The sequence below is a fragment of the Toxoplasma gondii genome, chromosome II (assembly GCF_000006565.2).
Source record: "Toxoplasma gondii ME49 chromosome II, whole genome shotgun sequence".
Taxonomy (NCBI): Eukaryota; Apicomplexa; class Conoidasida; order Eucoccidiorida; family Sarcocystidae; genus Toxoplasma; species Toxoplasma gondii.
Genome location: NC_031469.1, coordinates 1,161,399 through 1,173,936, shown reverse-complemented (window position 1 = coordinate 1,173,936; position 12,538 = coordinate 1,161,399). Strand labels below are relative to the sequence as shown.

Sequence of the window (12,538 nt, the reverse complement as noted above, 5' to 3'; positions counted from 1 at the left end):
TATATATACATATAAATATCTATATATATACATATAAATATATATATATATATATAAATATATATATATATATATATATATCTCGAGGTGTTGAGAGAGAGAGACATGAACGACGTGTCTGTATTGTTATGAGTGTTGCTAGGGGCGTTCCTTCTCATTTGTTTACAAGGAAAACAGTGGTTCAGTAGAAGAATCACACGGCAAGAAAGACTACCTTTCCTTTCCGTTGCATGCAAAAAAAAGACGCGTGCGAAAGACACACATGCATTGCATCGTACAAATATAATCTTACATTGTATATACCATACAAATAAAAAATTATATTAAATATGTATTAAAATATATACAAATATATATGTATATATATAAATATGGAATGCGCACCCTGACGTATATACGACGTGTATCTATGGACTTAGATCATGATCAATCTCATGTGTAGTTATCTCCCTGCATGCATGACAGGAGAACATGCCTGACACAGCAGTCTCGAGATGCACCGTTCTGAGGCAAACGTGAGAGAGAGAAGTGGAGAAAAGATGAAAGACTTGATCTCTTTGAAGATGAGCAACGAGGTCCTCTGGATCTGCATGCCAGCAGTCCTCGTTCGCCTTGGTTAAAGGCGCCGGTGTGAATCGTCATTTTCTGAGGTTTACCATTTTCTGGATGGTGGAGGGCGGGCAGGAGAGCCACAATGCTCCGCAGAGTGTCGATGTCGATGTATCGAATCGGCACCTTGCAGAGACACTCCATGGCAGCGAGCTTCACATCTGAATCTCTCACTTGAAGCAAATTCAGAAGGAACTGTTCTCGATGAGCGGTGCAGAGTTTCTCGTTTATTCCCTAAACAGAGGCAGGAAAGATGCGAAAGAAGCGGGCAGAGGAACAGCGAGGCAGGTGAGGAGAAAGGAAAGGAAGCTACAACTCGCAGCGCAAGAAAAGTGGAAAATCCACCAGGCTCAAAGAAGCGTCGAGCGAACGCGAGAGACAAGAGAGAGGCGGGGGAGTAGTCGGAAACGCAGCGGAAGAAACACTCGAAGAAAAAAGGAAAAAGAATCAGGAGAAGGACCAGGACATACATGGGGAAGCGACGAAGGCGTAGAAAGCATAAACAGAGAGGAGGAAAAGGTAGCGAACGTCAAGACCGAGGATGAGCAGGACGAGGAAAAAGAAGAGAAAACGGATCAAGAAATGCATAGGTGAAACAAGCTCGCAGAGGAGAAGCAGTCGACAGAGGAGAAGCTGGGCAAACGACCAGAGACAGGGACGAGACCCAGGAAAACGAAAGAACACAAGTCGCGCGAGTCCATCTGGGAATCGCAGAAACGCCTTACCAGGCAGTACGCATCTCCTTCTTCAGTCAAGTAGAAAGCAATTAACTTTGCTACAGCTGACAGCGGTTTGAGCACGTAAGGATTATTCAGTCCAGACAGTGGAGGAACCTCCGGCGTAAATGGCAACTGCGAACAGGCAGACCGGAAAAAACTGAGTCGCGCAGACGCATGCACAACTAGAAAAGTCGACGCCACTAAACATGCCCATACACATCAACATAGATAAATATACATACTAATATATATACGTCCAGGTGCGTCTATCCGTTCACACATCTGCGCAGCTCAACATACATACAAAACTGTGCCTATCCATCTAAACATATACATATATATATATATACATATATATATATATATATATGTATAGATAGATAGATAGATGCAGGTATAGACATCAGTTGAGACATCTCTCGACATAGGACTCTGTGAAGCAGCGACGAGATGTTTGTGAATGTTTGTCGTTCTGAAAGTATTTCTATCGTTTCTTACGCTGTCGGTGTTTCTCTCCAGGTACGCAGCCTGGTCGCAGACGGAGGGATATCTCGAGCCGCCGAGGTACTGGAGCAGCGGAACGATATGTTGCATCTCTTCCGTCACGTAGCGCAGGAGATGCCCGCGCTGCGCCGGATCCTCGAGAATCACTCTCATGCCTGAACGGCGAAGGAATCGAGAGAACGACGACAAGGAAGTGACGCAACGCGCAGCAGACGCCAGCCAGCGGCAAGCGAGAGAGAAAGACGACCGAAAGCCGGAAACAACGAGAAGCGAAGAGAAGACGGAGAAGAGAAGACGGAGAAGAGAAGACGGAGAAGAGAAGACGGAGAAGAGAAGACAGAGAAGAGAAGACAGGAGAGGAGAGAGGGAAGAGAAGCAATCCAGAAAAGAGACAAAGGCAGACACAGAGAGAGAGAAAAAAGCAGGAGAGGAGGAACGAACCTGTTGCACTGGCTGCGAGGATGAGGGGATTCGCCGTTCCTTCTTTCAGTGCAGGAAGAAGAAGATCGGCGAGATGATAATGCTCGCAACACTCTTTCATTGCCTGACAGATGGGAGCTCACAAGACAAACGCGGATGCAGACAAAATGCGAGTCCGGGAGACGCGAAACAGCCTTTCAGCAGGAAACGAGACCCGAGCAGTCTCGACGTCGCACCTCGTTCGCTCTTCGCCTGTTTAAACACGGCTAGAAATCCAAAAAGAGAACTTCTTTTCGCCGCCACGAACGAGGCATAAGAGGAAACAAGGCAGCATGCGCACACAGAGAGAGAAGAGAGAGAGTCACAGTCTCTGTGGAAGGCGTCGGTGACGTCGGAAGTCCCGCAAAGTATCGAACAGGCTGCACACAGGAGAGACGCCACTTGCGACAGATATCAAGCAGATTCTGAGTGAAAAGATCTGTGCGCGCGCGTCTCACGATGTGAGAAAAAGTCTCCACCTGAACTGACATTCACAACTCAAGTATGCAGGCATCAAACGACGGCAACCGAAACGCATTCTTCCTCTCCGCGTCCGCGTCTTCAGCCCCCGCCCTCAGCACACAAAAAAACTTCTCGAAAGCGTCAGAAAAGTTCTTGCTCCTTCCTCTCTTTTTGAGAGAAGTGCAACGAGACAGAAAGATATATACACCGAGATGACGCGAATGCCGCTTTTACCATATACACATATCTACACACATAGATACACCTAAAACGATGCACTTGAATACATGTAGACATATACATATATATATATATATATAGATATAGATATATGGAAACCTGCCTACACCGGAAAGCGTTCGTTTACAAGTTCTCGAGAGAGCAGATAGGAGATTCAGACTCCGCGTTCGGTCTTACCTCTGGACTGCTTTTCATCATTCCGTAGACACCCATCATGAGGCCGTAGCACAGCTTCGCCTATCGGGAAATGAGGGAGACATCGAGACAAGGCAGGCAGAGAACTCCATGGCTCTTTGTCCTTCTCGTTCCACGTTTCGTTTTACCTTTGCCATTTCGTCCTCGCCTCCCTGTAATCCCTCTCTTCCCTGTCTGCTTTCCTCCTGTCTGCTTTCCTCCTGTCTGTGACTCTCTTCTCCCTCCTATGTGTGTAGCTCTTCAGTCGTCTCTCTCCGCCTCTCACGCCTGTCCTTCTGACCAGCGGACGCTACACCCTGAAGACAATGCACCTCCCCGTTCGCAGATCTCCGAGAGAGCACTGGGGCGTCCTTGCAGCACAGACGCGAAGGCAACGCGTACCTCTCGAACGGTGAGGCGACTGGACGGAAGTCTTTCTCCCATGAGGTTTCTCATGTAAAAAAGAAAGACTTCTGTGTGCAGTCTGGCTTTTGTCATGTAGAGAGCAGCTTTCCTCACATGCCATGCACACCGTCTGAACGCCAGAAAAACACAGCAGACACTCTCGAAGAAGCCGGCGAGCGTCGACAACCAGCGCGACGAAAACGTCGTCGGATCCCCCCCCCCCCCGTCGCGTCTTGCCCTTCCACACACATAGAGCTCCGCTTCCGGACGCATGGTCAATCCATTCGACTCCACATCTCCACGAGGAAACGAAGCGGCATGCACTCTCTGTCCATCGCTGCCTGGCGCGCTACGCAGACAGCTCTGCGCGGTCCCTGTTCTGCATGAATGTGCGAACAGATACATCGGCATGCATGCAAATTCGCATGGGTAAAAGATCCATGCATGAACACCGACGCAGGCGTACACACAGTGAGATTCGGTAGAACCAGCGGCATCGACTGGAGCTCGCCTTGAAGGAATGAAATGCCATCAACCCAACAGTCCTCCACCGCGGCGGACATTCGCGCATCACGCTGTATATGTAGATACATTTGCTTATTTTTCCTTGCGCGAAAGATGTAATTCACAACACCGCAGATGCGAATGCCTACGGTTGCGCCACAACGGATCCATGGATATGCATGCCTGCGACACACTGCGGAGACAGAAATCCTTCTTACCCTGCAATGCTGCACAAGTCGTTGTAAAGCTGGCGCCCGGCTTCTTCTGTAGGAAGTTCGGTTTGCAGGAGAGTTCGGCAGATTGTCTACGAGACGAAAAAAGACAGACAGCATCGCAGGCACTCCGATTCCGAAACAGGGGTGGCCAGCACAAGACGCGACTGGCGACTCTCGCCGAAACACCCAGATGAACCAACCCTCTGCCAGTCTTGAAAAATCAAAAATGGAGACGAAAACGTTTCAATGTTAACGGGAGAAAAGCACGGGAAGAAAGAAACCACTGACTTCGCCTCGGAGAAGGACACCAACGGAAGGAAACTCGGCACTGGCCGCCGGACGAAAAGTACGGCAAAGAGAGAAGAGAACCATCTTGAGAAAATCGAACTGGAAGCGCAAAGCGGCAGAACGGAAACTCCTCGTGCGTCCAGCGGGCTGACGCCTAAGCGCATCGGAGTCCAGAGGACAAAAACTGAACTGGCAAATCCAAAGGGAAAAAGGAAAATTAACCGAAGCTACAAAACAACAGTTCGAAGCAGGCACCTCATCCTCTTGCCGCTGACTGTCGAGGCATGATACAGACGGAATCAAAGACGGAAAAAAGAGACAGAGAGTCGCCAGAGGCAACGAAGACAAAGAATCTCCGTCACCTCTTGGTGGACAGGCGCCTTCGACGTCGAGAGAAGTCCAAGCCTTTCCAGTGATTTCATGTATTTCCACTTCAGAGAAGGAAGAACCGAAACACCTTGAGAACCGCCGTACCTGAGGTATTCCCTGCCCGGTGGCCTCTACGCAGTTTTCTGCCGACATGCATGCAATGGCAATGACGCGGTAAACTGTCCTGGGCAGTCGAGAGAAAGAGAAAAGACAAGAAGCGTCGCATTTTAACATGCCTCGGTGACGGCGCATGCGTCGAGCAGAAACCCAGAGAGAGAGAGAGAGGAGCTTAGCGACAAGCGGCACTCGACAAAAGAGAGGCTCATCAAGACGCACATGCAAACCCCTTCCACGCATCTGCCTCAGACGCGTCCCTGATGCCCACCAGCGTTGACCGAACACAACATGAAGACCAAGAAAAACCAATGTCGACGAGACGACCTCTGCAGGAAGTCCGATCTAGAGTGCATTCTCTGCTCATGCAGCATGACGCAGACTTGGAGTTCAACGCAGAGTGAAGACGTACAAGAAACATGTTCTTAAAAATACTTGAAGTGAAACAGAATCGATCGCCTATATCCTCTGGCGTTCTCCCGGCTCTCTGCATTCTCTAAGGGAGCGCGTATGGTTCAGTCGAACGCAACGACAGGGAGACGATGAGAAGACAGCTTTAACTGCGGGGAAAGGAACACAAGTATTTGTGTCGAGTATTCTTGCAAAAAACAAAGCACGGACAAGTCCATTTTCTTTCTGTGGCCAGTGAGCAGAGATGCGCGTCGACGACCTCATACCAAACAGGCCCCGACACAAAACTGCGCCTTTTCACGATACGTCTAAACACACTCCGAGATGGTATGTCCTACGGAGTTGAAGAACGGATTCTGTCTGTAAAACCTAAAAGACGCTTACTCTTCTGTGGCGAAGGACTGGAGAAGGTCTGAGAGAAGAGGGATGCAACTGCCGAGAGCTTCCGCCAGACGACGGCATGGCTTCATCGACGAAATGCCTTTTATCACAGACAGCGTGTGGTACTCCTGAAAAGAAATCAGTCGCGAGTCTGGAAATGACGAACCAAAAGCGACAGGCCTTCCCGTTCTCGCGTTTCCGAGAAACACTCTACTTTTCTTCTGAGCGTTGTCGCCCATCGCGGTGCTCGACGCAGATCCGACGAGGACAGCGTACGAAGTCATGCGGCTAGAGCAGTTGCAAACGCAACTCGCGTTCCTCTTCTCACACGTTAAAGTTGGATTCGTGAGCTCACAGTGGCCAGTGCACCTTTTCTCGAAGTTGCAAATATTCGTTCGTGCTCGTTCTGTATCTATCGCAGTATGTAGTTGATTTTCTCACTCTCGCCTTTTGTGTTTATCTGGATTTCTGTCTGCGTTTCTCGTTAGTCTTCACTCTTTCCTTCCTCTTCTTCTTTCTCTCGCACTCTCGCTGTGTGTCGGACCCGTGCTCTCTCTTTCTTCTTCTGTGTTTCGAGTTCTGAATGGATTTCTTCTTCGTCTGTCTGCCCGTATTTGTGTTCCTATCCGCTTCGCTTTTTCTGCAGCAGCCTCATTCTGCCAGTGTCTCCGCATCTCCCTTTTCTCGTCTTTCTCCCTTTTCCTTGACTTCGCTCTGCCTTGGTCAGTACATCGGAAGCTCTTTCCGTGAGCGCAGGGAGGACGACGTCTGCGAGAACCTGGGCAGCGTCCAGATTCTCGGATTCTGCTCCTCCGGCGACTTCCTGTTGCTGAATAAGGAGCGAAATACCTCGGAGGCACTCCCCACTCATGTTCCCCTCCTTCACCACGCAGAGCTTGGCCAGGCCTCTGAAAAACACCGAAGGAAACGCAGCGGAGGGTGGACGGAGAACGCGAACGCAAAGCGGAAGCATGGGCGCGACAAAACGAGTCCGCGAGAGCGAAAGAGAGAAAGGAAGAGAAATGAGAAACGCAAAAACGGCAGGTGGGCGAGAAGACTGGAGAGCTGTGTTCTCAAACGGCCGAGGTCACGGGCATGGGGCATGCATCGGCATGAAAAAAAAACTTCCGCCTGCATGCGGCGTCGCGCACAGTTGAGTTCAGAGGAGCAACGCCGAAGCACGCAACGCTCCTGAGAGAGGCCCCCCGCTGAGATTCGCAAGGTTCCTGTTCTGTCGGCGTTTCCTTCAACATACCGAAGAATGAGAGGACGGGAACGTTCGTCGCGCTCCATCAGAACGAGCGCATTGTCCACCAACTGTTTTGCTAGGACTCGCTTGGCCTGGAGAGAAGCAGAAGAGGCTTGTCGAAAATGAACAATGGCGACGCAGAGCGAGGCAACGAAACAACAAGGAGAGGGAGAGAGAAAGCAAGACTAAAACGGTCAGAAGACAAGAAGAAAGAGCAGACGACACAGACGAAAGAGACAAACTGAAAAACACTCGAGACTCAAAGCGAGTTCCGTACCGAATCAGAGCGCTCCACATTTACCCAGAGGTCCTTCAGCGCGTCCTCGTCGTCTGCGTTGTACACCTGGCGCATGCAATGTCAGAAAAAAAGAAACACGAGCCCAAGATGCTGCGGATTCGCGGTTCCTGAATTCCTCACAAGCGCTGCAACTCACCGAGGCTCACTGCAGACCGAGACGCAGCGAGGAACAAAGAGAGAGGGACGGAGCCAAACGGAGACAGGGAGAGAGACAGACAGCAAAGCCGGTGTCGCTGAACTTTCAAGGTGACCAGACGAACTGTCAACGGCAGGAACCTGGGAGGCCGAGGCAACGCATGAAAAACGCAGAGGCTGTTCTGTCCCTGAGATGTCGAAACAGCAAGGACTGAAAGCAAGCGTTCACCTCCTTTTACCTGACTACAGAGGTCGAAAAATTTGACGCAAGGCTCAAGCGATCTGTCGTCTTGGAGAGCTTGTTCCAGCAGCCTCATCATCTGGAGGGTCGACGCATGTCCTCGTTCCTCTTCCACCTGCAGTGGATGCATTTCCCGACTTCACAAGAAACGGCATCTCTTTCAACAAACATGTGTGAAGCTCTGCGCGCCGTTGAGGGCAACAGACTCTCAGTCTGGTGACACTCGTCGAAGAGAAACATGCAGAGCTGAGGCGCTGGGCAGATCGAATGTAGTCTACAGATCAATGCACACCGGAACCGGCGGAGCTTCCCGGAACCTATTGCAGCGGGGCAACGTCGAAGCGCGAGTCAACGTTGAAACAGCTATCCAGCAGGAATGACGCACAGGTGTGGAGGTAACGCATGCAGCGACAACAGTGGAGGTGACTGTCTGAATCTCCGTCCAGGCTACGGAGCTCCGAACCCAGTGTGATCCTCTCCTAACTTGGTCCTCTTGTCGGAAGGCACCGCTAGGCAATAGCCGTCTGTCTGCCATTTCGAGACGAAGAACTGCCCACATGCAACATATCTCTGGAAACGCAAAATTATCTAAATCTAAAACGCCTCTTAAACACCTTACAAAACATTCTCCTCCAAGGCCCTGTCACCGCCAAGAGACCAAAATCAGCGAATCACCCCAAAGAGAAAAAAAGGCGAAACCCATGCTCATATAATATGCAGATAGACACATATATTCATATGTATTGATATGTACTGATTTATGTTTCCAGATTGTTCATATTTATATATATATATGCATATGTTTTAGATGTCAGTATATATATGCACCGATGTATTCATCTAAACATAGAAATGGAAATATACATATATATATATATATATATATATAAGGCTGTGGAAAGAAATGCAACGCTGCATGTGCTCTCTCAAATCGACAGGCCAGAGGAGAAGTGAGGGGAACGCTCCGCGTAGCTGGTTCTTGTTTAAGGATCCTCTGGATACCTTGAACTAAAGCGTGATGCACAGGCACTACGGGGGAGAGCGCACAGATGGGAGAAATGGAGAAAGACCCGGAAAGAAAATTGGAACGTAGAGAGGACGAAAAACCTGAAGAAGCTCAGCGGGTCCTGAGGAAGACGAAGACAGACTAAGGAAGACCACGGGAGACTCAAGACAATCAACGGAAGGGTGCGAAGACTGACAGAAACTGAAACAGGCGAACGCGAAAACGCGAAAACTGGAAAACGTCACAAACCTACCTTGGCATAGCGCGAGACGTCCGGCCTGCTCTCAGCAGCCTCCTGTCGATCCAAGAAGAGATTGTCGTATCTGGCAAAAGGCAAGAACGCCACAGAGAAAGAACGCAGAGAAGCAGACGCAGAGGTTGCAAGTGAAGAAGCAAGGAACGAACAGTCACGGTTTACGAACCAGCGACGCGCGGGTGTATCTTGAAGGACAATTCGACCTCTCACATGACGCCAAGATGGAGACACCCCACTCTTCCTCGACACCCTCTTGTTCTCCTATAGCCGCGACATACATAACCTTCGATTCGAGTCACCCATCGAGCCATATGCACATGACATGCTGACAAATCCATTCTTCGCATGTCCGTTTATTCGTGGATATAAACACACGTAAAAACACGGGTATTCATATATATATATATATATACATATATATAAATATGTATATATATATATATATATGTATATACATACGTGTGTATATACATAGGGATGCAGAGTATTTGGAAGCAGAAGTATTTATTGTTTTCCATGTTTCTCGCACTCATCGATTCGTTGGAAGACGGCATCGCTGTCTTGGGCAGCCGCGAGCAGTCCGGAGGAGGAAACTTTCTCTCCATTGACAACCTGCAACTTGGCGCCTGCCATCAGAGAGAAGTGGAGCAGTGCGGCTGCATGTTCTGGAAAAAGATACGAAAAGGGATTCCCCTGCAGGTCCACTTCCTGAACACACAAACCAAATAGGAAACGCATTGCTAGAGGCAAATATGGAGAGCAAACCCCGCATTTGCATTTATGTCATGCATGCACTCACGCATGCTCATATACACACATATACATACAATATATATGTATACTATAGTATAGAGATGCCTGCATGTATAGATCGACAGACCGAGAGTTAAAGAAAAGCATGCACGTATGCATAAATCGACGCGTACGCGCATGAATGGATATATACAAGCACGCACATGTGTATGAGGGTCGATTCACAGGCAGGTCGAGACTCCCACAGTCCTCTTGGTCGCCCTTGACAGCGGTCGCCGCATCTTTTGCAGGCTTTGAAAGGTCGCGTTACAAGAGGTTTCCTCTCGCCTCTGCAGTTCCTGTCTCGCGTTCCTTCGCGTGCTCACCGTGAGGTGTTTGAGAGTGGCGAAGACATGCAGGTAGCGAACAGCCTGGCTAGGAAGAAAACTCATTTCGTTGCAGGACATGTCGAGCACCTGCAGCTTCGGGCACTGGTCTATTCCTGCCCACCAATCTGCAGAAGAAACGCCCCAGACGCGCGGCAAGCTGAGCTGATGAAGACGGAGAAGAAGAAGCAGAAGAAGGAGAAGCAGACGCGGAAGGAAAAGAAGCAGAAGGAGACGCAGAAGAAGCAGAAGAAGGAGAAGCAGAAGAAGGAGAAGCAGAAGAAGGAGAAGCAGAAGGAGAAGAAGCAGAAGGAGAAGAAGCAGAAGAAGGAGAAGAAGCAGAAGAAGCAGAAGGCGAAGCAGAAGAAGCAGAAGGAATAGAGGGGCAAGGAGACGAAGTGCAGAGGAAGGATACGGAGAGGACGCGGGAGAAGAAGGAGGTGACTAAGGAGGAGCGGACGGAGAGGCGCAGAGACAGCAGACGCGAAAACGCAAGACGAATGCATGCTGGAGAAGACAACAGAGAGACGAAGACAACAGAAACAAGCTGGCAAAAAGGGAGAGTTGACAGGAGTTTTCAGAAGCCTGTGCACCAGGAAATCAGAGAATAGAAACTCCTGCTGGGGACAGACGGAAGGCGGAAAACAGGTCCACAGGCGTGTGGGCCTCTAGGCCATTGAATCGAGTTCAAGAAACAAAAAGTAACGAACCGGACCATTGAACAATTTTGGGTGTACAGACCTCCTAGAGAAGTCTGCACCCGGCTCCTAAAGGCAAACTCCGTTACCAGAAGACCACGAAACGCGCCTATGCTCTTATAAATGCATCTCCTCACACATATATGCAGACACACACACACATATATAAATATATATATATATATGTATATATACGTATAAGTAGAGATGTACACAGAGATGCGCGCTTCTCTCACTCAGGAGGCGCAGCAGCTACGTAGCTAGAGGGAGAGAACGATTCATAGAAGCCGGGAGAGATTGTCGTTCTAACCTGCGATTTGATTGTGTGCGAGGTTGAGGATTCGTAGATTTCTGAGGCCGTCGAGGGTCGGCATGGCCTTGAGGCGATTTGAGTCGACGACGAGGACCTGAAGGGTGGGGAGAGACAAGTCGAGTTTTTGGATGAGGTTCCGCGTGAGAATCAACTTCGTCAGTCGCCGGAAGCCGTTCTCTGCACTGATAACGTCGTCCACGCCGCCTTCCCCTCCTGGCGAGTCGGCAGTTGTCAGCGCATTGTTGCCGAGATTCAACTCCGCGAGGTTCTGCACTCTGAGGCGGGGATTGAGAAGGCCGCCCTCTGGTCCTGTTACGGTTTCGAGGCAGAACGCGGCTGAGGAAAAATCCAGAACCTGCAGGCGCTCGCGATGCCATGAAGGTCCAATGAACTTCTCGAATACCTCCTCGCTGAGGGAAGTGTACACTGTCGCTTGGCCCTCTCCGTCCTGCTTGCCCGACGGCGAAGAGGGAGAACGAGCAGGAGACACAGCAGGCGAGGCACGAGAAGGAGAGACAGGAGAGACAGGCGAGACAGGAGAAGGAGAGACAGGAGAGACAGAAGGCGCGGACCGCCCAGGACCTGTGGGGGCTGCAGTCGCGGCCGACGGAGAGGCGCCACCCTTGCGCCAGCGACGAAACATCGCGGGAACGTCGGACAAGAAGAAAAAAGAGAAGAGGAAGAAAGAAGAGGAAAAGTGCAGGTAAGAGGAAGAGGAGGGGGGAGAGCGGAAAGAGAAGCCCTGGAAGAGACAGAAGAGCCAAAGGAGAGAAGAGGAAAAGACGAGAAAAGAAAGAGCGTTTTGAGGGAAGCAAGCGAAGGGAGAGAGAGTAAGAGGAAGCCGAGAAGGAGCAGAAGACAGAGACTAGGTAGAGATGAACTCGGGGACGAAGACACTAAAATGGTGAACAGATGAGGAAAAGATGAGATGCACCCTGTCGCTTCCAAACGACAGGGAACGACAGCCAGAAGTCCACCTTCTGCTCCTTCTTTCGCTCTTATCTGCGTCGGCTTATCTTCGGAGCGTCCCTCTCAACCAGACACCTGGCGACCTGAGAAGTGAGTTTCTTGGATTCGTCCTCGGCATGTGCAGGAGGGAGAGAGAGGCGCTTCTGTCGCCAGAGCCGACTACCTCCAGAGACGGCCAGTGTTCTTCTCTCTCCCTCCCTCTCTGCTCTTCTTCTCTGTTCTTTGCTCTCCTCTCCTCTCCCTCTGCCCCTCTGTCATTTTCTGGCCGCCTCTTCGGTCTGCTCCTCTGCCCAGGTTCGCTGCTTCGTAAGGTAGTTCATGCGTGTGCCTCTGACGCCTTCGCGGAGAAGGACGGATGAAGCAGCGAGGAAGCAGGAGAAAGAAAGCAGGCTCCGCCTTCC

The 12,538-nt window shown here is 50.2% G+C and overlaps 1 protein-coding gene across 1 annotated transcript in view; it reads right to left on the bottom strand.

Annotated features, from left to right (window-relative positions):
- Positions 1-12,538, bottom strand: part of TGME49_222660 (leucine rich repeat-containing protein) — a 34,371-nt gene that overhangs the window by 20,971 nt on the left and 862 nt on the right. Inside the window, exons 3-19 of the mRNA XM_018779972.1 lie at positions 11,166-11,262; positions 10,158-10,285; positions 9,569-9,747; positions 9,037-9,106; positions 7,776-7,892; positions 7,381-7,446; positions 7,110-7,195; positions 6,585-6,762; positions 5,858-5,982; positions 5,054-5,132; positions 4,295-4,380; positions 3,570-3,702; positions 3,171-3,230; positions 2,274-2,376; positions 1,827-1,987; positions 1,335-1,460; positions 657-843 (exon numbers count right to left, since the gene is read on the bottom strand). Of these exons, the coding sequence (XP_018638320.1) occupies positions 657-843; positions 1,335-1,460; positions 1,827-1,987; positions 2,274-2,376; positions 3,171-3,230; positions 3,570-3,702; positions 4,295-4,380; positions 5,054-5,132; positions 5,858-5,982; positions 6,585-6,762; positions 7,110-7,195; positions 7,381-7,446; positions 7,776-7,892; positions 9,037-9,106; positions 9,569-9,747; positions 10,158-10,285; positions 11,166-11,262 (1,981 nt within the window). The remainder of the gene's footprint in view (positions 1-656; positions 844-1,334; positions 1,461-1,826; positions 1,988-2,273; positions 2,377-3,170; positions 3,231-3,569; positions 3,703-4,294; positions 4,381-5,053; positions 5,133-5,857; positions 5,983-6,584; positions 6,763-7,109; positions 7,196-7,380; positions 7,447-7,775; positions 7,893-9,036; positions 9,107-9,568; positions 9,748-10,157; positions 10,286-11,165; positions 11,263-12,538) is intronic.